At 40.2% G+C, this 24,566-nt stretch overlaps 2 protein-coding genes and 1 long non-coding RNA gene across 3 annotated transcripts in view; 1 reads left to right on the top strand and 2 right to left on the bottom strand.

Annotated features, from left to right (window-relative positions):
- LOC138964680 (uncharacterized) overlaps positions 1 to 1,287 on the bottom strand; it is a 31,131-nt gene extending 29,844 nt beyond the window's left edge. Inside the window, exons 1-2 of the mRNA XM_070336704.1 lie at positions 1,118 to 1,287; positions 492 to 808 (exon numbers count right to left, since the gene is read on the bottom strand). Of these exons, the coding sequence (XP_070192805.1) occupies positions 492 to 808; positions 1,118 to 1,196 (396 nt within the window). The 5' untranslated portion in view covers positions 1,197 to 1,287. The remainder of the gene's footprint in view (positions 1 to 491; positions 809 to 1,117) is intronic.
- Positions 1,288 to 2,661: 1,374 nt separating this feature from the next.
- The window catches only part of LOC138964682 (uncharacterized), a 27,906-nt gene continuing 6,001 nt past the window's right edge, over positions 2,662 to 24,566 (bottom strand). The window contains exons 5-15 of the mRNA XM_070336705.1: positions 24,288 to 24,393; positions 14,503 to 14,599; positions 13,964 to 14,059; positions 13,299 to 13,440; positions 10,919 to 11,155; positions 10,405 to 10,543; positions 9,547 to 9,655; positions 9,078 to 9,150; positions 5,531 to 5,680; positions 3,918 to 4,060; positions 2,662 to 3,227 (exon numbers count right to left, since the gene is read on the bottom strand). Coding sequence (XP_070192806.1) covers positions 3,002 to 3,227; positions 3,918 to 4,060; positions 5,531 to 5,680; positions 9,078 to 9,150; positions 9,547 to 9,655; positions 10,405 to 10,543; positions 10,919 to 11,155; positions 13,299 to 13,440; positions 13,964 to 14,059; positions 14,503 to 14,599; positions 24,288 to 24,393 — 1,518 coding nt within the window. The 3' untranslated portion in view covers positions 2,662 to 3,001. The remainder of the gene's footprint in view (positions 3,228 to 3,917; positions 4,061 to 5,530; positions 5,681 to 9,077; positions 9,151 to 9,546; positions 9,656 to 10,404; positions 10,544 to 10,918; positions 11,156 to 13,298; positions 13,441 to 13,963; positions 14,060 to 14,502; positions 14,600 to 24,287; positions 24,394 to 24,566) is intronic.
- LOC138964683 (uncharacterized) lies at positions 18,066 to 21,971 on the top strand. Its single transcript, XR_011455180.1, has 2 exons — positions 18,066 to 18,204; positions 20,301 to 21,971. It is a non-coding gene; the product is annotated as an uncharacterized lncRNA (long non-coding RNA).

Raw genomic sequence — 24,566 nt, forward strand, 5'->3', positions numbered from 1 at the left:
TCTCTCTCTCTCTCTCTCTCTCTCTCTCTCTCTCTCTCTCTCTCTCTCTCTCTCTCTCTCTCTCTTTGGGACTTTTGTTCTCGTCTAGAAATTTGGGAGAACAGTGTTACTTGCAAAACACAAAGCAAACGGACAATACACAAACTGACACGGACAATACCATGTCGGGACATGCACGGAAACCGGTTTCATCTCCCCCAACCACCCCATCGCAATGAACTATCAAGTTTTGGCGATTACATTTTCTGAGTTCCGATCTCTCTCCCTCTCTCTCTCTCTCTCTCTCTCTCTCTCTCTCTCTCTCTCTCTCTCTCTCTCTCTCTCTCTCTCTCTCTTCCGCTCTCTCCGGACAGACGAACAGACGAACAGACAGACAGACACAGACAGACACAGACAGACAGACAGACAGGGAGAGACAGAGAGAGCAAAGCAGAGACCGACAGACAGAAACAGACATAAACAAAATTACACCAGGAACCAAATGAAATCACCTGTGTAAAATACACAATGGGATGTGCATCGTAAACCCTGACGGCTGCGTTTACTTTACTCGGTCCGGCTTCGAATGTGTACGTAGTCTGTTTGTAAGTACCGGTCGTATCATATCCATTTATTTTGTCAATGTTGGACAATATAAGATCTCTCCACTGCGCGTATGTCCGGCCATTCGAGTTGAAAAACATGTTAGCACTGGTCAACCAGGTCTGCCCTCTGACGTTGATCTTGAAGCTTCCGTCATTGAAGAGGATGACGTCAAGGTTGTCTGCGTCACTGGGGGAATATGTGTTGACGGCATCGTGTTGCGATACTTTATGTGGAACGAAACAATACAAGGTTAACTCAGGGGAGGGGCATGTGATGTTAAAGATGATTGCAAAAAACAAGAATTCAGAAAATAAAGATTTTAGCAAAAGAACTTTCATTCTACCTTTTTTTAACAGAACATTCAGAAACCCGTTACATTTTTACAACATAAAAGATATGAACACGAAGAAGTTCACAAGAACACAAAAAGAAATATTTGTACCGACGGTAAGTTTTTTCTCTTTTTACATAATAATGCTATTACAATTTGTGGACAAGAAAAAAATCCACTTTTCTATCAATAATCGCTTACCTGCAATGACAAGAAGCAAAAGCACAGTAAGAATTAAACAGAGATTCATTGTTTTTTTGCCAACAGTCGCAGGTATCATTGGGCTGCGTCAAATAAGTATTGTGCTCCATTATATAGTGATTGTGAATGCAGAAATGGCCTTGGAGGCCCGGCTTACGACCTTCGGTCTTATCCTAAAGGGGAGGGTGAGATGGGTGGGGGGGGGGGGGGGGATGGTTGCAGGCAAAGACACACTGTTATATAAAAGAAAGACACCCCCAAAACCAAAATCAGAAATATTCACGTCCGTATCAGATTATTAGTACAAAGATATGACATGTTTGCACGCATAGCCTTAACTTCAAAACCAGCACAAACTTGTTTGATGATCATGTATAACGGACAAAATATTACATTGCGTACCAGAGTAAGTCTTGATTTTTTTCCCATTGTGTCTGGAGAAATTGTTTTAATGTGAACTTCGTGGAGACTTGTTTCTTTTTGGTGTATGTATGTTAATTACACTTTCCAAAAAAATGACTTAGTTCAAAGAACATTTTGGAGCTTACAGTTATATTTTGTGTTTGCCCAATAGTGGTGTGTACATTCTATTTTTGGAATTTAGAGTAGAAAAAAAGGAAAAAATCTCCAATATGAGTTAAAAGTTTTGAAGGGATTCAAAGAGAAGGCCGATTTGTCCAGTACATTCTAAATTGTCCTTAATTACGATTTAAGAAAACATATATGTCCCAAGATATCATTGGCGACGTCGGAATACCTAGTTATCTTATCTGTTGTTTTTAATGCAAAAAGAAAGAAAGTATTGTGGGTTCGCTTTTAAGTGGATTGAAAAAGGTAGCCTTACCTTTCATCGTAAACTGTTATTTCTTTTTCATTATCTATTATGTGTGTGTGTGTGTGTGTGTATGTGTGTGTGTGTGTGTGTGTGTGTTTGTTTGTTTGCGTGTGTGTGTGTGTGTGTGTGTAGAGGGAGGGCTGGGTGAGTGTGGGTGCGTGTATACGTCCGTCAGTGTGTTTTGTGTGTGTTGATACGTGTGTGCGTGCGCGTGTGTGTATGTTTCTGTAAGTGTGTGTGTGCCACGGTGTGTGTGTGTGTGTGTATATATATGTGTGTGTGCATGGGTGTGGTTTGTGTGTGTGTGTGCGTGTGTGTGCGTGCGTGTGTGTGTACATGTGTGTGTGTATTTGTGTGTGTATTTTGGTGCGTGTGTGTGCGCGTGCTTGGCTGTGTGTGTAAGCGCGTACTGTACTTGCATCCAACACTCACAGGCTCTGGTGAACACTGAATGTTGATGAATTGAGTCACTGGCCTCCTTGTTTTTATTTCGACGTCACGTCTGGGTCATGTGTGGTCTTCAAGGTTTCTCATTTATCAGACAATCGGCACGTCTGAATGTGTAGCATTGAAGAACCTCCACCGTGTAAGCTCGAACGCGACGCACGCACAAACACATGCACTCAGCCACAGACACCACACAACCGTTTTTCCACAGTATAAGACAACAACGTAGAAGAACCAAGCAAAATACACTCAGACACAGACATATCGCTGTCATCGAGTACTCTCTTTATTTTATGTTCGGATGATATGATTTTTAAGTAGAACAACTTGCTAGTATACCGTCGTAACTCATGGTACACGAGCAATATTAAGGTGATAAATAGTGTACTACGAAGAAGGGGGATTCGAGCAGTAATTCTGAACTTCAAAACTACAGGGTGATGCCATAAGTGATGCATATTGAAAGATGTAAATATAGAGCTAAACATTTGTAAAAATAAAACAAAAACAAAAACAACAACAACAACACTTTACTTGGCTCAGGGCTTTCTTTCGGAAGTACGGACATAACAAATCGCACTGCATTGAACAAAGTCTCGAAATCATTTACAAGACCTATCAGTAAGGTCTATAACTGCAGCCCGCGAGCTGAACGTGCATGAGATTGTCACAATGTTAGAATCAACGGAGAATGTGAAGGCCACGACCTCATTAGGCACGCCCTTCAATGACACTTTGACGTCATTGCCTGTGACGTCAATGGAAATAACTCGCTGCGGGGACACGGGGACGACCTTGGCTAGTTCTCCCAGCAGCACCACTTTGGGACTGCAAAAAAGACATTATTTTGTTAAATTAAGATTCCGTTTTTATTATTAACTTAAACTGATGTCATATATGCATGCATATATTTTTCTATTAGAATATATAAAATACAAGTTGTTACGGAATCCCAGTTGTGAAGGTTTTATGGCAATGTTTTTTGTCCATATACCTGGGTAGGTTGAAACTTAATTTCCTACGACCGTTTGTCCCCCGCTTTCAAGGTCCAAACCAAATTTCAGCTCAATCGGCAGATGAACACCTGAATGCGGACAGAAGGACAAACGGACAACCTGACTGACAAACAGACAGAGTTATTCATATGAAAGAGTCTCCCGTCTGTGCGACGGATGAGTGGAAAACGGTTCAGCAAGAGCCTGTTTGCTTGACTAGCACAGGGGGGATTTCCTGGTGAAGAGGGGCTGTGCACTAGTAGTCTCGCCACCCTCTCGCCTACCAACGCTCGGGGTCCCACAGGTGCAGAAGCTGCCACATGTCGGAGTGAAATCTACACACCTATGGAAATCCGTTTGGCTCATAACCTGGGCACGTGCACTAAATAATCAATGCAAAATATTTTTCACACGCGTAATGAATACTATTATTTTATGCACGTGCATTGATTATTAATTGCACGTGCGTTAAAGGGGCGGTAACTATACTAGTAGATGATCCCAAACAGTACACAAAACTCACCTCTGCGTCAGAACCGGAGTGACGTGATAGAGACAGGGATGAGCAGTGTAACAGTCAATGATACCAAGTGGCGCCTGGTCGCTGAAGGCTGCTAACTTTCTCGTTGTGTCGTGTGCTTCAAACACCATCAGCTGGTTCTGGGTCTGCGTTTGTCAAGTAAATGTGTCAAGTCTTTGACTTCTGCATTGGTCATTAATTTAAAACTGTGATTATCGCAATAGAATGTGGTAGAATAATATATGAGAGAGAAGGTGAGAGAGAGAGAGAGAGAGAGAGAGAGAGAGAGAGAGAGAGAGAGAGAGAGAGAGAGAGAGAGAGACTGATTGATTGATTGATTGATTAAACTTTATTACAGAAGGATGGAGATTTTAGGCATTGCCTAGTCTTACAATCTGTCCTTGCAAACAAAGACGAGAACAAAACAACACATGAAAAGAGTATATGGACACTACGAATTTGACGAAACATACATATGGTAATAAGTAACATTCAAAAGCAAATCAAAAGTTATAGATTAACTAAATAAAAACTATGAAGTATAAAGATAGCAAAAGTAACAATGATAATAGCAATGAAGGCAATGATGATGATTTCATGGTAATAAGATTAATAACAATAAAACAATAATAATGATACTAATAATACTAATAATAATGATAATAATGAGTGCAAAGTTACGTTCAATAAGAACATGAGGTCCTGAATAAAAACAACAACGTTACAACAGCAAGCAAACAAATAGCAAGTCAAGTGTAGAAAAACAACAATCATAAAAAGAGAATCGTATCCCGTATCTTTTTCCATGCATAAATTGCATACACGCATGCTAATATACATGTGAAGCTATAAGATAACGTTTATGTATTGATTAAATTAGGGTGGTTTAAGATATCGGAATAAATCAATTTACGAATTGCCACAATGTTACAATAACTGTTTCACTTTGAATCAGTTGAGAGAGAGAGAGAGAGAGAGAGAGAGAGAGAGAGAGAGAGAGAGAGAGAGAGAGAGAGAGGGGGACAAAGAGATATACAAAAATGCTTTGATTAACGAGGGCAATAAAATCAGTAAGCAGTGCTATATTATAAGAGGGCTAATCTTCTATGGCAAAAGCCTAAACAGAAACCCGTTACATGCTTACAACATAAAAGATAAGAACACGAAGAAGTTCACAAGAACACAAGAACAAATATTTGTACCAATGCTAAAAAAGAGTAATTCAAATGACGAAATACGACATAATTATTGGATGTGCTTCACATACACGATGGCTCCTGGGTCAACAACAACAACAACAACAACAACAACAACAAAAGATTTTTTTTAAACACGTTACATACGAGCCAAAACCTTTTTTTGTGGGGGGGGGGGAGTGGAAATGGGGGGGGGGGGGGTCTCCAGTGGAGACAATCATCTAGCTGCAAATCAAAGAGCAGTAAACTGCTGTTGTCTCCTAAGAAGATGATAACAATGCCAAAAGTACATAAGACGTTCTTGATGTCATTACTTGCAGCCCCCCCCCCCCCCCCGCCCCACCCCCCCCCAAAAAAAAGGACCTTGCCACCACCACCACTATCACAAAAACAACAAAAACAACCACAAACGGCGCTCACCATATTGAATCCTGCCTTGCTAGGTGTGATGAAGTATTCTCCGGTGATGTCCGGAACAAAGATGATGCCGAACCTCAGACCTCCAACCTCACTGTACGTCGTCCATACCTCGCCAAAGACACCGTTGTTATAGTAACCGCCTAACGCTGTCTGCAACAGGCATCACCACAGTTAGCCGCATGAATGTCGTTTTGCTTGGGCAGTGGATAAAAAAACGAAACTTATTTCAGATATATGACAAATGTGCCGTCATTTCGGCAGAATAGACGATGATCGGAAATAATTCACTGTCAAGTTGGTATTGATTGTGGGAGCTGTTGATCACCGCTTTTAGACATACTAAGGCAAACAACCACGTGAGATTGCAGACCAATCACTAGCGAGCGGCGTGTCTCCACACGTGACTCAGTGCCAGTGATATCATACGAACGACTGACATCCCAGTGATAATTAGCTCCAATCTGGGGTTTTCTGCACTGTTCGCTCAATACAATACTCTTTTCGTTCGAAAATACTCACATCCGAGATGACTTTTCATTGACAATGTGATCGCTTCCCTGAGTGCACAGATCTCCGACCACGCCAGTGTGGAAACACGCCGCTCGAGTCGCTAGTGGTCGGCCTACAGTGTCACGTGGGTTTGCTTGCCTCAGTATGTTAGAAAAAAACCGCAACTCTTCGAATTCCACATCGCAAAAAAACACAACATGCACGAGTTATTTCCGAGAAAAAGGTGACGCCTAAAACTACCGAATACCCTCGGGTATGTGACCAAGCGGAAGACGCAATATCGATGGGGGGGGGGGGGGGGGGGGGGGGGGGGCGGGGGCGGTAGGGCCCGGTAGCTCAGTTGGTAGAACACTGGACTTGTGATCGCCGGTTCGAATCCGGGCCGGGACGGACATGGGTCAACTTTATGTGCAACGGACTCAGAGACGGTAGCCATGTTCCACCTCCATGTCGCCACTGTGGCACGTAAAAGACCTCCGTCATTCTGCCATAAGTGCAGGTGGCTGATTACACCTAAACACGCATACATGCCCCTGTGTAGCGCGACTCTGTTGCTGCTAGCTTTCCACTGGGAGGAAGCGACCCGAGTTTCCAAGCGATGAGACAATAAAGTAATGAAAAAGAAACAAGTCGCGTGAGGCGAAAATACAACATTTAGTCAAGTAGCTGTCGAACTCACAGAATGAAACTGAACGCAATGCAACGCAGCAAGACCGTATACTCGTAGCATCGTCAGTCCACCGCTCATGGCAAAGGCAGTGAAATTGACAAGAAGAGCGGGGTAGTAGTTGCGCTGAGAAGGATAGCACGCTTTTCTGTACCTCTCTTCGTTTTAACTTTCTGAGCGTGTTTTCAATCCAAACATATCATATCTATATGTTTTTGGAATCAGGAACCGACAAGGAATAAGATGAAAGTGTTTTTAAATTGATTTGGAAAATTTAATTTTGATCATAATTTTTATATTTTTAATTTTCAGAGCTTGTTTTTAATTCAAATATAACATATTTATATGTTTTTGGAATCAGAAAATGATGGAGAATAAGATGAACGTAAATTTGGATCGTTTTATAAAAAAATAATTTTTTTTACAATTTTCAGATTTTTAATGACCAAAGTCATTAATTAATTTTTAAGCCACCAAGCTGAAATGCAATACCGAAGTCCGGGCTTCGTCGGAGATTACTTGACCAAAATTTCAACCAATTTGGTTGAAAAATGAGAGCGTGACAGTGCCGCCTCAACTTTCACGAAAAGCCGGATATGACGTCATCAAAGACATTTATCAAAAAAATGAAAAAAACGTCTAAGGATATCATACCCAGGAACTCTCATGTCAAATTTTATAAAGATCGGTCCAGTAGTTTAGTCTGAATCGCTCTACACACACACACAGACAGCCAGACAGACAGACAGACAGACAGACAGACAGACAGACACACATACACCACGACCCTCGTCTCGATTACCCCCTCTATGTTAAAACATTTAGTCAAAACTTGACTAAATGTAAAAAGAAAAAAAAGCTGGGGTAAATGCATGACGAGAAGGACTGCACCTTTAAATATTGCATTCGTATTATGTAAAGTGATACAACGTCATTGCACACAAGTCGATTGACATCCCACATCGAAGAAAAGCAGGAAAGCAAAAGCAGGCGAGCAAAGGCAATTTTATCATATATACATTCAGTTATACATTCATACACAACACTATTTTAAAAATACGATAATGAATTCATTTTAGGTAATGACTTTGACTTGTTGTTGTTGTTGTTGTTGTTGTTGTTGTTGTTGTTGTTGTTGTTGTTGTTGTTGTTGTTGTTGTTGTCGTCGTCGTTAGCCGTATATGCAAGGATATTTGTATGGATGTATGAGTGTTTCCACACCAGGACACATTCCAAAGGCTGTTATGCTATACGGCGCAATAAATTCGTGTTCTTGTTCTTGGTTTAAGCGTGTTTTATTCATTTTCTTTGAAACACGTTTCAAACAATAACAACATTAAGAACGTTAACAAGCAGACTGTTGCAGCGGAAGGGCTCCTATATGGACCGGCTCCTAATATGGACCACCTCCTGTTCTGACAAACTAACGGCGCTAGAGCGCTCAAAAAAGTGTTATTCGCTGTATTCACCCTCTCTGGATAACTTGCACATGTCAAAACAGTTGCAGAAGTTCAAATCTCAAAACCGTTAGGCTTTTTCTCTTTTTTCATTTTTGGCAGTGTTCACTCTAAATTTGCCGCCTAAAACGGACTCGTTTCTTTCCACAGCCAAAGCTTTTATCACACAAAAATTGCTATATATGACAGCTAAGACCGCATTTGTTACATTTCAGCAGTTTTGACCCCGAGTTTCTACTGCAAACAATGACAAATATTTGCAAAATCTCAAAGTATGTGCGAGTCCCCTAATATGGACCACCTTCAACAAATCGAAGAAAATAAAAGCTAAAGCCTATTTTTATTAATTCATTAAGAAGCTTGCTAGAAATAACCTATAACTAGCCCTCAAGATTTAAAACAAATATAACAAAAAGTCTTCTTTTTGTGGAAGTTGCTAATTTCACTTGTTCTCACTCTGTTTTTAATAAGCTTTTTTAGTTTCCTGGTGTGCTTCAAATAATGCTCTCATCAACCCGAAACCGATAAATCTAAAGCATATTTGAATTAGTCTGACTTGTACACTAAGTTGTATCATGTTATTTTGAAGTATAGGGAGCTTTTTACAGTGATTCGCGAAGGCCGCTTCACTGGTCCATATTAGGAGCCTGGGCGCCTAATATGGACCATTTGTGATATTTTATTTATTTAATTTTTGGTGAATGTCTATCAATGCTATTTCACTCTAGGCTTAACGGTTAACCTAAGAGAGAAGGACTACCAAACACAAAATGAAACTTCTTCGCAAGAAAACAAGCTAGTTATCAGCATGAAACAAAAAGTGGTCCATATTAGGAGCCCTTCCCCTATAACGTTGTTATTGTTCTTGAAATGAATAAAGCAAAAGCGGAGGATTAAGACGTCGTTACCCCACCTGGTAGATTTGATCGTCGACGGCTGTTGCGGGTTTGGATGGCTTCAGGATTAATCCATCCGCATTGCAGCATCTGAGAGATAAAGACATGATCTGGTCATTACCTTATTTTTGTAATTTCTTGCCAGAGATCGGACGAAAACCATTATCAGATCAAATTCCTTCATCTCATATTAATTGTTTGCCTGTCTATCCACTATAAAGAACATTGGGTCGATGTACTTGTGAATGTTTTATTTTTCTTTTTTTAAATAAAACTTCTAATAACTCACCATTCTTGTTTTTGTTTGTTTTGTTTTTTATCCATTCCAGCAGACGATGTTTAGATAGCGCCATCATGGATGTCCCATAATTCTTTGCGCGATAAATAGTTATGTAAATGTTAAACCTCGAAAATGAAGTCCAGTTAGAAATACGAATTCAGCTATTTGACATGACGTAACATCAACTATTGTGACGTCAGACTGACCTCATGATGAGAGAGACGTTGCTGTAACCAATACGATCACTGGGACCCACAGGACCTGTGCTCAGTACAGACGCTATAAGATGGGTCTCTGTGTTTGGTTCACTCAGCTCTGAAACAAACACAAACAGCTAGTTGGATAAAACAAATAAACAGATCACTGACACAGTCGTGTGTACGAACACATCCAAACAAACATGTGCGCACGCACACACACAGACGGATGCATGCACGCACGCACACACACACACACACACACACACACACACACACACACACACACACACACACACACACACACATGCGTACGCACACTTACAGACAAACTCAGGAACATACACGCTCTCTCTCTCTCTCTCTCTCTCTCTCTCTCTCTCTCTCTCTCTCTCTCTCTCTCTCTCTCTCTCTCTCTCTCTCTCTCTCTCTCTCTCTCTCCCTCATACCCAAACATTCCGCTATCCTCTCCCTATGTTCACCATTCTGTTTACTAAACACATTTACGAAGTTGCAGGGAAAACAGCCGAATACTTAGACCACGCCCTCTTTGGACGCGAATATCGCGCGGCAGCAATTTTTTTCGCTCCCTGCAGAGAGCGAACAATATCTTGACGCCAAACCGTCGCCGCGCGGTACGTCGCCGCCGCGCCGCCGTCGCGTCGCACATATATGGAAACACGCGTTCTTTGTTACTACTGTTGCGATCGGTTTTGACGCTGCCGCCACCTCGCCGCAACCATCGTGCCGCCGTCGCGTCGCTAAATGGAAACACAGCTTTATACGAGAACAATGACGTCAACTTTTTTCTCGGTTCCGTACAGCGCATTCGGTCGTTTCCCCGGCAACCACTTTATTCAGACTCACTGTATGGGTTTCCCGGCTGGTCAGAAGTGGACCAGAAGTTGTCTTTGAAAGGCGCGATTCTCATGGCGTATGCAAATATGGAGGACACGCCGATCCTCCATTGCTGGTTGCCAGGGTGATAATCATCACTTGCTCGTGTCTGTAAGGCAATCAGAAGCTTATACAAACATAGTTATTGTAATTCAACATTATCTTGACAAAGAAAAGTACGGTTGGATGGAGTTGTCCGTTATGGGAAAATGTATACCTCATTTGGGACCCTCTGCTATATGGATGTTCCCTTTAAAGAAAACACAACAACTCCAACAACAACAACTTTGCATTTCGATATTTGAATACTAACCTCTGTGACGTCATTTACCCTGCTGCTGTTTAAATGCTGACTACTTCGATACTTGAATACAAAGCAATGTGATGTCATTAAACCATCTGCTTCTAAAATTCTTTACTACTTCAATACTCAAAATACAAAATTCCCTACTTACTTGAATACAAATCACTCTGACGTCATTACCTGTGTGACGACATTGGTTTGTAGCGCGTGCATGATGTGACGACTCTCGGACATGCAGTACTGTACAGTCATCTTGTTCTGCACGGCTGCTGACGCCATCTGAGTCAGCCACGTGTCACCCATTGTGACGTCAGTGTGCAGCGCTTGTACGCTGTCAAACTCCACATTCAGCCAGTCCTGTTCGTACGTCAGCAGACCCCAGGCAGACGCGTTGCGCATAAGGTCGTTCCAGAATCTCTGGAAATAATCACCGTATTTTTTGTTTGTCACAATCCCGAAGGAGAAGTGAGGTGCATGGCGAACGGCGTGAGATACAGACAACAAAACAATAAAACGAAGAAGGAAAAATAACAAATTAACGAGAAGGAATACACGTTAACAAAACACATCCACACCCCGTTCATTCCTAAGAATAACACTTGTGACATTGTTCTTACTTGATGATTCTCCATTGCAGATATGTACGAATTCGATATTATAAGATGTTTGATGGGTTGTTGACAGACCAGCTTTTTTGTCTGTCCGAGGGGGAGCATATCGTCTTTTGTTTCATATTTATTGACCAAGGCCGAAGGCCGCGGTCAATAAATATGAAACAAAAGTCGATATGCCCCCCCGAGGACCGACAAAAAAGCTGGTCTGTCAACAAACCATCAAACATCGTTTTTGTCATCATTTTGGTAGTGAGAAAACAAGTGCACAATCAACCCAGGGAGCCATGCTTTGAAACACGGGTCCCGTGCTGATAACCACACGGGTCCCGGTTTGATAACCACTGGCAATCAAAGATGGCGTGTGAAAGCAACTTTCTGTGTTTTTGAGTTCATTAAATGAGTTGGGATGAATATGTCAGGTTTGAGGATGCACATTTCTGTAGGTTCATCTCGGTATTCCACCCCCTCGGATTTCTGTTGTAAATATTAAGCTGAGCACGGTGATCGAATGTGGAAGCTACGTTTGGTCAAAGGTCACAGAAGATTTGCGTCGTGCAGCGAAGGAAAGAATCGCAATCTTGTTTCCGACTCGGTACCTCTTTGTTTTTCATTAGACCTGTCATTCTGCTTGCTCGGCTTTGTTAGATGTTTGCATATCGTGTTGCTATTTTCTTTGCTTTTATTATTGTTTCTTACTTGTGCTTCGTTTATCGATACAACGTCTGGGTGGCCGAGTGGTAAAGCACTTGCGCTCGGAAGCGAGACGGTTTGCGAGTTCGACCCTGGGTCAGGGCGTTAGCAATTTTCTCCCCCCTTTCCTAACCTAGGTGGTGGGTTCAAGTGCAAGTCTTTCGGATGAGACGAAAAACCGAGGTCCCTTCGTGTACACTACATTGGGGTGTGCACGTTAAAGATCCCACGATTGACAAAAGGGTCTTTCCTGGTAAAATTGTATAGGCATAGATAAAAATGTCCACCAAAATACCCGTGTGACTTGGAATAATAGGCCGTGAAAAGTAGGATATGCGCCGAAATGGCTGCGATCTGCTGGCCGATGTGAATGCGTGATGTATTGTGTAAAAAAAAATTCCATCTCACACGGCATAAATAAATCCCTGCGCCTTGAATATGTGCGCGATATAAATTGCATAAAAAAAATCTTTAAAAAAATCTGAAAAAAACCACCTGCGCTTAGAACTGTACCCACGGAATACGCGCGATATAAGCTTCATATTGATTGATTGATTGATTGTGCACGGGTCAAAATGTGTGTGTCAGGTGTCGTTTTACTTGAACTTGACGTTCGTGTTTCTCCGAACGTCTGTGTATCGAAACACAGATACACGCACTCCGTGACTTTGTAAGAAGACATAACATATCGGTAGGTTTCATTTGTTTGTGACGAATTTATTGAAGTAGTTTTGTTTTTTTGTTTACTTTTGCCAGTTTGCCAGTTGGTTTTTGGAACTTTGCAAAGCAGTGTCTTGTCGTCTGTTTAGGTCTGGGGAAACACCAATGAAAAGAGCCGAAGAATCCTCGAGCGTTTCTATTGGGTTTGCTTTTGATTATCCATGTAATAGGGCTTCCTGCAACTATGGTAACCGGGGATTTATTCCCCGGGGAACATGAGATTTATTTCCCAGGTGCTTGTGAATGAAAACTCGTGAAAATGATGACAAAGCATGCTAGTGCCTTAACCCCCTTCGTGAATACATAAATCCTTTTGGCAATATTACAGAGGTCACTGGGCTCTAGAAACACGAAAATACCCAGCATGCATTCCCCGAAAACGGAGTATGGCTGACTAAATAGTGGTTAGCACGCACACACACACGTACACACACCGTCACACACACACACACACACACACACACACACACACACACACACACACACACACACACACATACACATGAAAACCGATGAACGCAGAAGAAGGAACTGACCTGGTCATTGGGCACGGCTTTACCAGTGCTGGACTCCACGATAAAGTTGTACTGACCGCCGTTCTGCGTGGCGTACACGGTGTCGTTGGACCAGAAACGGTTGTGGCCCACAGCGGGAATACCCGTCTTGTTGAACACGAACCTGAATAAGTGTGTCAAATACAGTGCAACCCCCCCTTGAAAGACTTACAACAATACTGAGAGAATCAGGCCTCACAAAAACAGAAATTCTTAAAATGGGGGGATAGAGGAGTTATGAACAGAAAATCAGAAAAAACAGGGTCCTAGTTTAATTGGGGAGGTAATCATATGTCTTAAATTAGGGGGTCTTAAAAGGGGGGTTCCACTGTAATGAAATGATGAGACATAATAATTATTGAGAATTAGTATTTTGCTTTTACTAAACTGTTCGTGCGTGCGTGCGTGCGTGCGTGCGTGCGTGGGTGTGTGCCGTGCATGGTGTGTGTGTGTGTGTGCCGTGCATGGTGTGTGTGTGTCAGTGTGTGTGTGTGTGTGTGTGTGTGTGCGTGCGTGCGTGCGTGCGTCCGTGTGTACGTGCGTGTGTACATGCGTGTGTGCGTGCGTGAATGCGTGCGTACGTGCCTGCTTGCGTACGTCCGTATCCCCTTGTCTGTTTTAAAAACGTGCGAAGGGCGCCTACTCACTGAAAGCCATTAGGAAAGATATCCGGTCTTGCCTCCCATGTTTTAACGCCATTGTCGTACCCCTTGTAGTACCACCACGAGTCATACTGAATGTATCTGAATCAATGGAAAAAAGTTTTTTAAAAATGTAAAAGCATTTTTAACCTTGGCATTGCAAATGCCAAAAAAATACCCAAAACCTACGAACAACATCTTATCAGCACCAATTTAATCACCGATACAGCCTGAGGAAAAAAACAATTACCCGAAAAATCCACACACAAAAACACACACGAAAAGCTGGAGAATTGTTACTAATTGCCTCAAAGCGGGTTTTTGTCTTTTATTTTAATACCGGATATTTCCGATTAACGTAATCCCTGGTTAATTCTTAAGGAGGTGCTTTTGCCAACCTAAAACAATATTAGGACTGACGAGTTGGTAAATTCTTCATCAAATGTTCGTCAAACTGTCGCTGACTTCTTGAGGATGACAATTAAGTAACGAATAACGGCACGTGATGTACAGTGTATTGTAAGGAATTGTATCAATAGACTTACTTGTAAGGAATCTGGATCTGGTCTGCGTTGGCCTTGACGTCGATTATAGTATCCTGGTAGGTCTTGTGAGGCTCGGACAGGTAGTAGTAATATGCACCTGGCAGAGGAAGAAGATTCATGGAGAAACCAATCAAACAACAAAGACAATACCAATTGGCAGAGGAAGAAGATCCATGGAGAAACCAATCAAACAACAAAGACAATACCAATTGGCAGAGGAAGAAGATTCATGGAGAAACCAATCCAACAATAAAGACAATACCAATTGGCAGAGGAAGAAGATTCATGGAGAAACCAATCAAACAACAAAGACAATACCAATTGGCAGAGGAAGAAGATCCATGGAGTAACCAATCCAACAATAAAGACAATACCAATTGGCAGAGGAAGAAGATTCATGGAGTAACCAATCCAACAATAAAGACAATACCAATTGGCAGAGGAAGAAGATTCATGGAGCAACCAATCAAACAACAAAGACAATACCAATTGGCAGAGGAAGAAGATCCATGGAGTAACCAATCCAACAATAAAGACAATACCAATTGGCAGAGGAAGAAGATCCATGGAGCAACCAATCAAACAACAAAGACAATACCAATTGGCAGAGGAAGAAGATTCATGGAGTAACCAATCCAACAATAAAGACAATACCAATTGGCAGAGGACGAAGATTCATGGAGAAACCAATCAAACAACAAAGACAATACCAATTGGCAGAGGAAGAAGATCCATGGAGTAACCAATCAAACAACAAAGACAATACCAATTGGCAGAGGAAGAAGATTCATGGAGCAACCAATCCAACAATAAAGACAATACCAATTGGCAGAGGAAGAAGATTCATGGAGCAACCAATCAAACAACAACAAGAAATTCCTCCGAGGTAGGAAAAACACCCCCGTCAAAGGGAAATAACCTTCTCAGTTGGTGGCAGTGACTGAGTGAGAATGGTTATTTCCCTTTGACCATTAAGATGTGCCTCTATAAGTCCTTGTATAATTTTAATCCACCAATAACTCCCTAACCGTGTGTTTGACTGGTCCCAATTTTTGTAAGGACCGTCTCAGGATTGTATAGAACCTGTTCACCAAGTTTGGTGACGATCGGTCCGTTCATTCTTGAGATCTATATGCGAACACAAACAAACAAACAAACACACGGACCGAATCCTATACACACCAATAACTCCCTAACCGTGTGTTTGACTGGTCCCAATTTTTGTAAGGACCGTCTCAGGAATGTATAGAACCTGTTCACCAAGTTTGGTGACGATCGGTCCGTTCATTCTTGAGATCTATATGCGAACACAAACAAACAAACAAACACATGGACCGAATCCTATACACACCAATAACTCCCTAACCGTGTGTTTGACTGGTCCCAATTTTTGTAAGGACCGTCTCAAGAATGTATAGAACCTGTTCACCAAGTTTGGTGACGATCGGTCCGTTCATTCTTGAGATCTATATGCGAACACAAACAAACAAACACATGGACCGAATCCTATACACACCCCTATACCGGGGGTGTAAAGACAATACCAATAACAACAATCAATAAAAAAGCAAACCAAGATCAATACAGACATAGTGTTGTGGTCCTTAAAGTGTAACTAAACAAGCAAAAAGGAAAAACATCGTTCAGCAACCTTTACACTTTGATATGAAGAAGGGCCTCATATACTGTCGAACTGCGAAAAAAAAAAAAAATTTCTCTCACTCGGACACTGTTTGACGGACATGTGAAGTGCGCGCCAGGAACGACAATCTTCTTAGTTTACATGATTAATGCCCTTAATTTTTGGTTCTGGTACTTTCAGTTCCGGCTGTTGTCATCAATCTACCAAAATAAAAGATCAAACGGAGTTTTCGATTTCTATTTCATGGTTCAGAAAAATATTGCTTATTTTCTGAAGTCAACCGTTTTAGCGAATCTTTCTTTGATTCTTAAAAGTCATTTCAGATTTTTGAAAAATAGTTAACGGTTAGTAATTACCAATATATCGTAAACAAACATATCGATAGGTTTTGGTAAGAAGACACAAGTGCGATGAATGTGGTACCAGTATTTTTGTGGTAAGTAAGGATGCATTTCTTTGCTGTAAGCACATTTACAATGCACATTTAATCTGTTTAGCAACATAAACGAAAGCATGGTACAGTGCCGCTTGTTTGTGGTCTATCTTTTCGCGGCAGATGCGTAACAATTAGGGTCTCAGTTGGAAAAAGCTGCTCGGAACCAGAGCAGATTTGGCTTGGGTTCTTTGAGTGTGAATGATCGACGAGTGGCTTGACATTTTTAACGAATCATTACTGTAGCCTACTTGAAACCATCATCTGTTTCTGAATTTGTCATCAGTTATGATTGAGCAGTCTCATAGGAATCGTCCATAAAATGTTAAAACGAAAAAGGGCAGACGATTCTGAATCACACAGGCTGCTGTACAAAATCAGATCTAAAACGATATTTTGAACTGCGACGTCTGCGTAAATGCCCTGTAACAAAATGCCCTGTCCTGGTCATGTGTATACACATCAGCTTCTATTGGGAAGATCAGTATTTTATATTAATCACAAATACAAGATTAGAAATAGTTCTGAAGATCGCCTTTGATTTCAGTTTCAGCGGCAAACTAGCAGATCTGTCCAAACCGGCATCGTTTCATGGTTGAAACTTGAATAATCCCAAATAGATCTGAGTGGGGGTAAGGTTTATAGTATTTCAATTTTTTACGGCAGTTTTATTTAAAGATAGTGTAGTGGATGTCTCTGGTGAAGACTACAGTTATATGAATTTTTTGTTGTAATATTAAAATGATTGTTCTTTATTTACACAATTGAATAATTTGTATTTATTTGTTTGCAGATGACGGCATACTGAGTGCTCCAAGAACATACGCCTGCTGGCATTTTGTGTCTTTTCTGAAGACGTCGAGGCAAGCAGAAGTCACGGTCCTGGCCACACACACACAATGACATGAACAAGAAATGATATTTTTTCATGGGCATATCCAGTATTAAAACTTTATTACCATGCAAACGCAACGATTAGAATTTAGAGACGGTCATCGGTCACACACACACACACACACACACACACACACACACACACTGGGCGGATCCGGAGGGGGGTTCCGGGGTTTCCGGACCACTTAGGAGCCGGCCTTTGTATTCTAAGTGACGATTTTGGAAAGAAGTTGGCTAATTAGTTTGCTCAGGTTGCGCCAGATCGATTAATTGTCCTTGTTGTGATTCAAATTTTTCTTTTTTGGAAGGTGTATTGGGGGATGTTTCTTGGCTCAGATTGATCCATTTTCCTTGTTTTTATCAACATTTGTCGGACCCCCCCAAGGAGGTTGAACGCTTCGCGTCTTCAACTAAACGCTTCGCGTCGTCAAATTGTCCCTAAAAGAAATTTGGAAACTCCCCCTTAAAAATGATGTGATCCGCCCCTGCACACACACAAACACACACACAAATAGAGAAGTAATAAATGGATACAGTTTTTCTTTATTTAAATTACAATCAGATGTGGTCGTAGAACAGGCACTGTAAACATAACCTAGCATATGATATACCACTTGTGTGATGTTTCGGTCAATATCTTTATTTTCCTTTCAGAAATACATTGGCGTTTTGAATGTCAAGGGAAGTGATACAAATGCTGCAGCGGGCTATCAAGAACGCGAAGGCAAACAAGGTAAATACCTACTTCTGACATTAGTTTACTTATTAACTCTTTCTATACTGGCCATTATCTCCCCAGTCTCTCCCCAGAAACTGGCCATTTGCATGGGTTTGCAAAAAAATTCTCAAAAATAAACAAAACAAGATGCAGCCTTCAAACTCATAGGTTTTATTGTGAATATATTGCTAAAACATATGCCAAAGTTTGGTTTCATTGTTGTGAAAAAAAATAAAAATATGATGTCCAGAATTTATGGGTATATTTTACGCAATACGAAAAAGAGGGTATGTATTTTGACTTAGAAGCATTTTTTCTTATGAAGGCTCTGTTTGCAACAAAACTGTTTCTGTTTACTTGTATGAAGATTGTGCTAACACAAAAACATAACAAATACCAACTGATTTTCCATTTGGTGGTCATGTAAGCATTGTGAACATGTCAAAAAAATCTGATCACACACCATGTGGTCGACATGCAGACCTGAACGGCCAGTGTATGGTGGCAGAGTTGGAAAATAGGAAAAGTCTTGATGCCAATCCTTCATCAAAAACCGAAGAAAATCGTCATTGTAATAAGTTTGCTTTATTCTAAATCAAACGACTAGGATAGATGACAGACACAACGACAAACACATTCAATTCTATGTAAAACATACACAATGCGCACGTTAACAAGCTGGCCATAACAATGTGCCCATCGTGCATGAAGTGTGGCTTTGGTCGGATCAGTAGCCGTGCTTTGTCTGCGATGCTAAACATGAAATTTTGTTAAAGCGACGATTTAGCAATGTTGTTGTTGCTGCTGCTGCTGTCTGTTCTTGTCACGACATCTCGCCATATAACAGTTTTTTCCCTCCTGATTCTGAGAAGAAGCTGTTTAATTGTGATATCAGGCCTAGGAACCCCTGATTTTCACTTGGAGCATTCTCAAAGAAACTTAGCGTATGTTAAGAAAAATGAGTGTACTCCACACTTTGTCTTTTGTTGTTCGTTGTCGTTGCATGTCTACCGTTCCACAGCCACCTAATATAAGTGCAAGTGTTAAATGACGTATTTCCACAAAAGACTGCTTGCAGAGAATCATGTGATGCCAATGACAGGTAAGGACATGTGGTAATACATACTACGTTTTGGAACCAGGGAAAATGCAGCACAAATTATTTATCAACCAAATTGATTGACTTGTGCACCATGACAAAAGTTTTCTTTGATCCATAAAAGGTCTTTTGCCAGAAAAATTGCTCTGAACATCAAGTACCCTGCAAGTTGTCACACATTTACATTATTGAAATAAAAAGAAAACACACCAGTAACCAGGTTAGGTACGTTAATATCTATAATCAATATCTCGGCACGTTACTGCCTTCTTCGGGATGGTAAGCTGAACATTATTGAACAAAATAATCGGTTTAGATTGTATACTTTGATTCCTGAACGAAGAAGCAGAGGTACTGCATACAACTAGGACTGTAATATCAGCTTTTGCCTGAAACACACACACATACACTTATAAAATTAATGCAATGTCATTGTATGAAGCCAGAACAATCACTAACTTACATAGTTGGTCACACAATTACCCATCACTGAACAATAAATCGAAGTCGGGTGGATTCAATGACTAAAGCAGTAAAGGCTTTGAAAAAACCCTCATCACAAAACATCCTCCCCCCCCCAAAAAAAAAAAAAAAAAAAAAAAGAAATAAAACAGGTTGTGTATATATAGCGCAGTAAACACCATGCAGGTAGGTACAAGCGAAGATTTGACAGAGATTATCCTTGTTTTATATAGCACACATTTTCTAGTTTTAATCTCTCTCTCTCTCTCTCTCTCTCTCTCTCTCTCTCTCTCTCTCTCTCTCTCTCTCTCTCTCTCTCTCTCTCTCTCTGGAAAGTAATTTATTGACCTGTGGGTTATTTGCGTTTGTATACACATTGGTGATTCGTAAACTATGTTGAAAGAGATTGTCAAACAATATTATATGGGGTGTCTTAAAAAAAATGTATATCAACAAAATCTGTCATTATTATCAGGCACACGGTTTTAACAAAGCTATGTCACGGAATGCAACATAAGTGGCTTAAAAAGTCGTGTTTTTGTGTGTGCAGGATATTCGCTAGGACAGGACCTCAAGCTGAACCAGCACAACAGCGATGCATTCTTCCATGGCTTCCACAAAAGTCTTTCACCTATAGCGGGCATTGCATACAGACAGTCCCTAACCCTCCTTTTTAAAAATTCTTTAGACCAATTATCCCTCTGTTCCCATGTTAAACATGGAATAATTCTGGACAAATGCGAGGACGTTAGCTTTTTTTAATTTTATTTTTTTATCATTTTACTTATCATTAAAACTTGTTTAGATTTCGATTCGTAAACCATTTACAGTAATCCTTTGTTTTTTAACTTTGTTCATCTTACCACAGTCACTTCGTTGTTTAGATTTATCATTAAATTTGTTACCATTATGCAGGAAAAATGTAGAATAAAACCAGGAGAGCTTTCGGTAGAAGATATTTCCTGTGTCAAAAGTTAATGCTTATTCTGATTGATGGGTGCTCCAAACTAAGTTATTTTGACTGCCTTATTCGAATTCATTTCGAAGACAGGGCTGAGAAGTGGAGAAGCTTAGGAGACTCAGAGTATCGTAAAAATTGTCTGGGTGTTTATGCAAAACTTTCGAATATGTCAGATTTTACTTTAGAGATTTTAAATACTGTTAACTGACAGAAATGCTATAACTTCTACACCAATTGACTGGATAACTTCATATTCAGCATACTTAAACTTGATTTTATGCATGTGCAGTTCACAAAGTGGCAAATTTGTAGGTTACATTATCTAACTTTTGCATCACCAATGACACCAACGCTTTCGTGTCTGAGGATTGCCCTGAACCTAGCTGTAACTGCATGCTTTCTTCAGGTCATCGATAGCCTGGGGGTTGAAGGGGATGTTTTTACATACTCAGACATTCAAAATAATCAAAAAGGTAAAAGCCTGAAGGGTTTAAATTAGGTAAAAATGGCTACCGCTCAATGTCAAAACTCGTTCTGTTTAGTCGACCCCCGAATTTGGAGAAAAAAATTAAAATTGCATAAAAGTCAGACCATTCAATTTACAAAATTGTCACTTACTGGAAAGGCAGAACATAAACTGAAGTTAATGAATACCATATATAAAATAATTGGTTCAACAGATGCAGAAGTAATTTGCATGGTTGTGGGTGTCCTTTTTAGGGGGGTCAACCCTGTAGAAGAGACGATTTTCTTTAATTATCAATCCGTAATATATTGTTTGTTATGCATACAAGATTAACATTGACAAATACTTCAAGACTCCTCATTGATGTTAAGAAATGCTGTGGTTTTTTTTTGTTACTGACTGATTCACTTTCTATTCACTTTACTCTACATAAGTCACGACAAGAAAAGCAAGGGAGGTAATTTCTTCGGAAGAGGTAATTCTCTCCCCTCAGAACGATTGTTGTAGTTTGTTTGATTTTGTTCCCTTCTAATAAGTATTATTTAAAATAGATCTTTACATCTTGATGTGAAAGGCGCAGTACCCCCCTCCCCCCAGGATGTTAAATTCTAGGTTGTGTCCATGTAAAATCCTGATCCTAGTCAAGATCCGAGTTGGTTTTTCATGCAACTGTGCCTCTTTATGCCACTCAATTAGACATGCTTTGCACTCCATAATTGCACGAAAATAAGTACAGGAAATACGTTGTTGTCGTGTTTTTATTATTACATAATGAAATAAAAAATGTCACAACTGGTTTCGTGTTGGGCTTTCTCTCTCTGTCTAAATCTCATAATTACTTCCTTCTGAGGCCTGAAATGTGTTGCAGGCATTGTTCAGCTTACATTTATTGTTACAATTTTTGTGGATATGTTATTAAGTGTGTCTGTGTTTCTATCATTCGTTATCAGTGTGGTTAAAAAAAAAAGCACACGTCAAAGTAATTTACCTTTCATCATTATCAAAACATGCAGATACAGGTAATAAATATTTGTGATACTTTAAACAAATACAATGTTTGTTTGTTGCGTCTTTTCTCTTTTTCAGAGCAAACACACATCGTATTTGTTCAAATGTGTATATTCTGCACTTTCTAATACCCTGCATGGATCTCCAAATCAAGAATAATGAAAAGTCGTCTAATAGCCCTGCAGCACTCACACGAACATGATAGAAGCTTGCATGCATGCACCCAGGCTCGCTGTCTTCGGCTAAAAGAGCTTACCGTTGGATCTTCGCTCAGACAAATAATGTAGCTGTCTTGTCCACTTGCTCCTGTCGCATAGATCTGCAATGTGCAACATCGTCTTTGATTAATAAGTCTGAGGCACAGACAAACACACACGCGCGCACATTTGCGAGAGAATGCACGTCAGTCTATTCAATCAAACAGTATAAAAACATACCACAGACGTGGTGGTGGAAACTGGACATTCGCCGTATAACAAACTCAAGAGATTCATTTGTGTGTGTATGTTTAATCAAAAGTTCATCTTGGGCACATTCAGTCTGTATTGTAACAGGACCCATCCCGTAAAAACTTCGAACAGATCTATTAAATTCTGAAATCCTTGACAATTTTTTTTTCCAATCATCTGTATCTGACCGAAGTAAAAAAATAAAAAAATCAGCCAGTACACGCATCTACCCCCTCACACGACAATACATATGTGGCGAAAAAAGGAATCGAGAGGGGGGGGGGAACAAGGAATAAATTAGATCCAGAAATAATTCCACTTCATCATTCCAAAATTCAAGTGTGAAGTGATCGGATACTGTGGTAAAGATACGTGCTTAGTATCACAACTGAAAATACAAGCCCTAGGGTTTTAAATCAAGGAAACAATTAAAGTGAAGGAAAGATCAACAGAAATGTCGAGAACATGTAAAATATTGTACTTACAATCCGTTTCAGCATGCTCTTCGAATAATAATCTCCCAGGCAGCCTCGTGCTTACGACTTCGACAGGATGTTGCCTCTCACGCTGAGCCAGTACATTTGGAGTGAATTCAAAGGCCAGAGATGCAGTACAAGCACATTAGTTAGATCCAATTCATTTACATTGCTACCTTGCCCAATTTATGGCTATTTCTGTTGGTAACATCACACATGTGGCAAGCAGTGCTTGTTGCCGACTCTGCTGGGACAGGCAGCAGACGATTTTATTTAGGAACCAAATTCTGATTGGTCAAAACATAAAACCGGAACTCAAAGTACCACTTGTTCTTTGGAAGTATCAAATCAAGAACAGATAATCAGGTAAATCTGAAATGGGTTCAACACTTTTAAAAAATCGTAGTAAATCAGAAAACACAGTAAACGTTGGAAAAATCGTCCAGTATCGCTTCTACAGGTCTATACTTGGACAAAACATAAAGCAATTCAGTAAAGCTGACACTTCAAAATGTCTGTTTAGTTACACTTTAACAAGCATTTTGACACAAAGGTATAACTGTGTTTTGAATCGTTCCAAGTCATTTGTTTCAATATAGCAATCAGTACAACTGAGATAAAAAAAATATATAAAAAAAAACGGATGGGCTTTTTGTTGTCCTTTGTTTTTGTTACCTGATGAAGCTTTTATAAGCGAAAATTCGTATCATTGTGCTGTCCTTGTATCGGTAAGTAAAGAATTCTTTTGTTTTTTAACTTTAAAAAAATTTCAAGTGAGAGTAGCCTATGTAGAAGGAACTGTCTATCTGTCAATACAAACCAATGAAACTAACTTCAAATAGGGTAAATATGACAAAATAGTTAAATTATTGCCCCTCACATCAAAACCCTTAACAAATTACACACATGTATGTGTCTTCACGCTTTCATTTAGTCCTTAGACAAACGGAAATGCACAGAATGCCACATTAACCAGAACCTAAGAACTTCAAACTTCAGGTACAACCATAAAAGACCTCAGACACAAAACTTGTGCTAAGATGGCGACTTGCGACTTTCCTGTCACCTGACGTTTTCGCATTCGCGCTCCAATTTTCTAATTACTTTGATTGGTTGCTATTTATAAACTATGACATCATTTGTAAACAACACCCATTACACAAACAGCAGAACTGACCATTGTCCGTGTAGTAACCAAGGTAATTGATGGTCAAATCGTCCAGCACGTAGGTGTCCGTTCTTTCGTACACAGTGCGCAGGTGTTCTCCCCAGCCAGCGAAAGCCTGTAACAAACATATCATTCAATTATTCACAAACACATAGACTGTTTACGTTCCAAAATTCTGAATCAAAAAGCCAAAATTGTAGTTTATTGGAACGTTTAAATTTTGACAAAACAAAACGTTACATTTACAGTACGTCTACAAAGTAGTCTTTGAAGTAGACAGGCAGACAA

Source organism: Littorina saxatilis, linkage group LG4 (genome assembly GCF_037325665.1).
Source record: "Littorina saxatilis isolate snail1 linkage group LG4, US_GU_Lsax_2.0, whole genome shotgun sequence".
NCBI lineage: Eukaryota > Metazoa > Mollusca > Gastropoda > Littorinimorpha > Littorinidae > Littorina > Littorina saxatilis.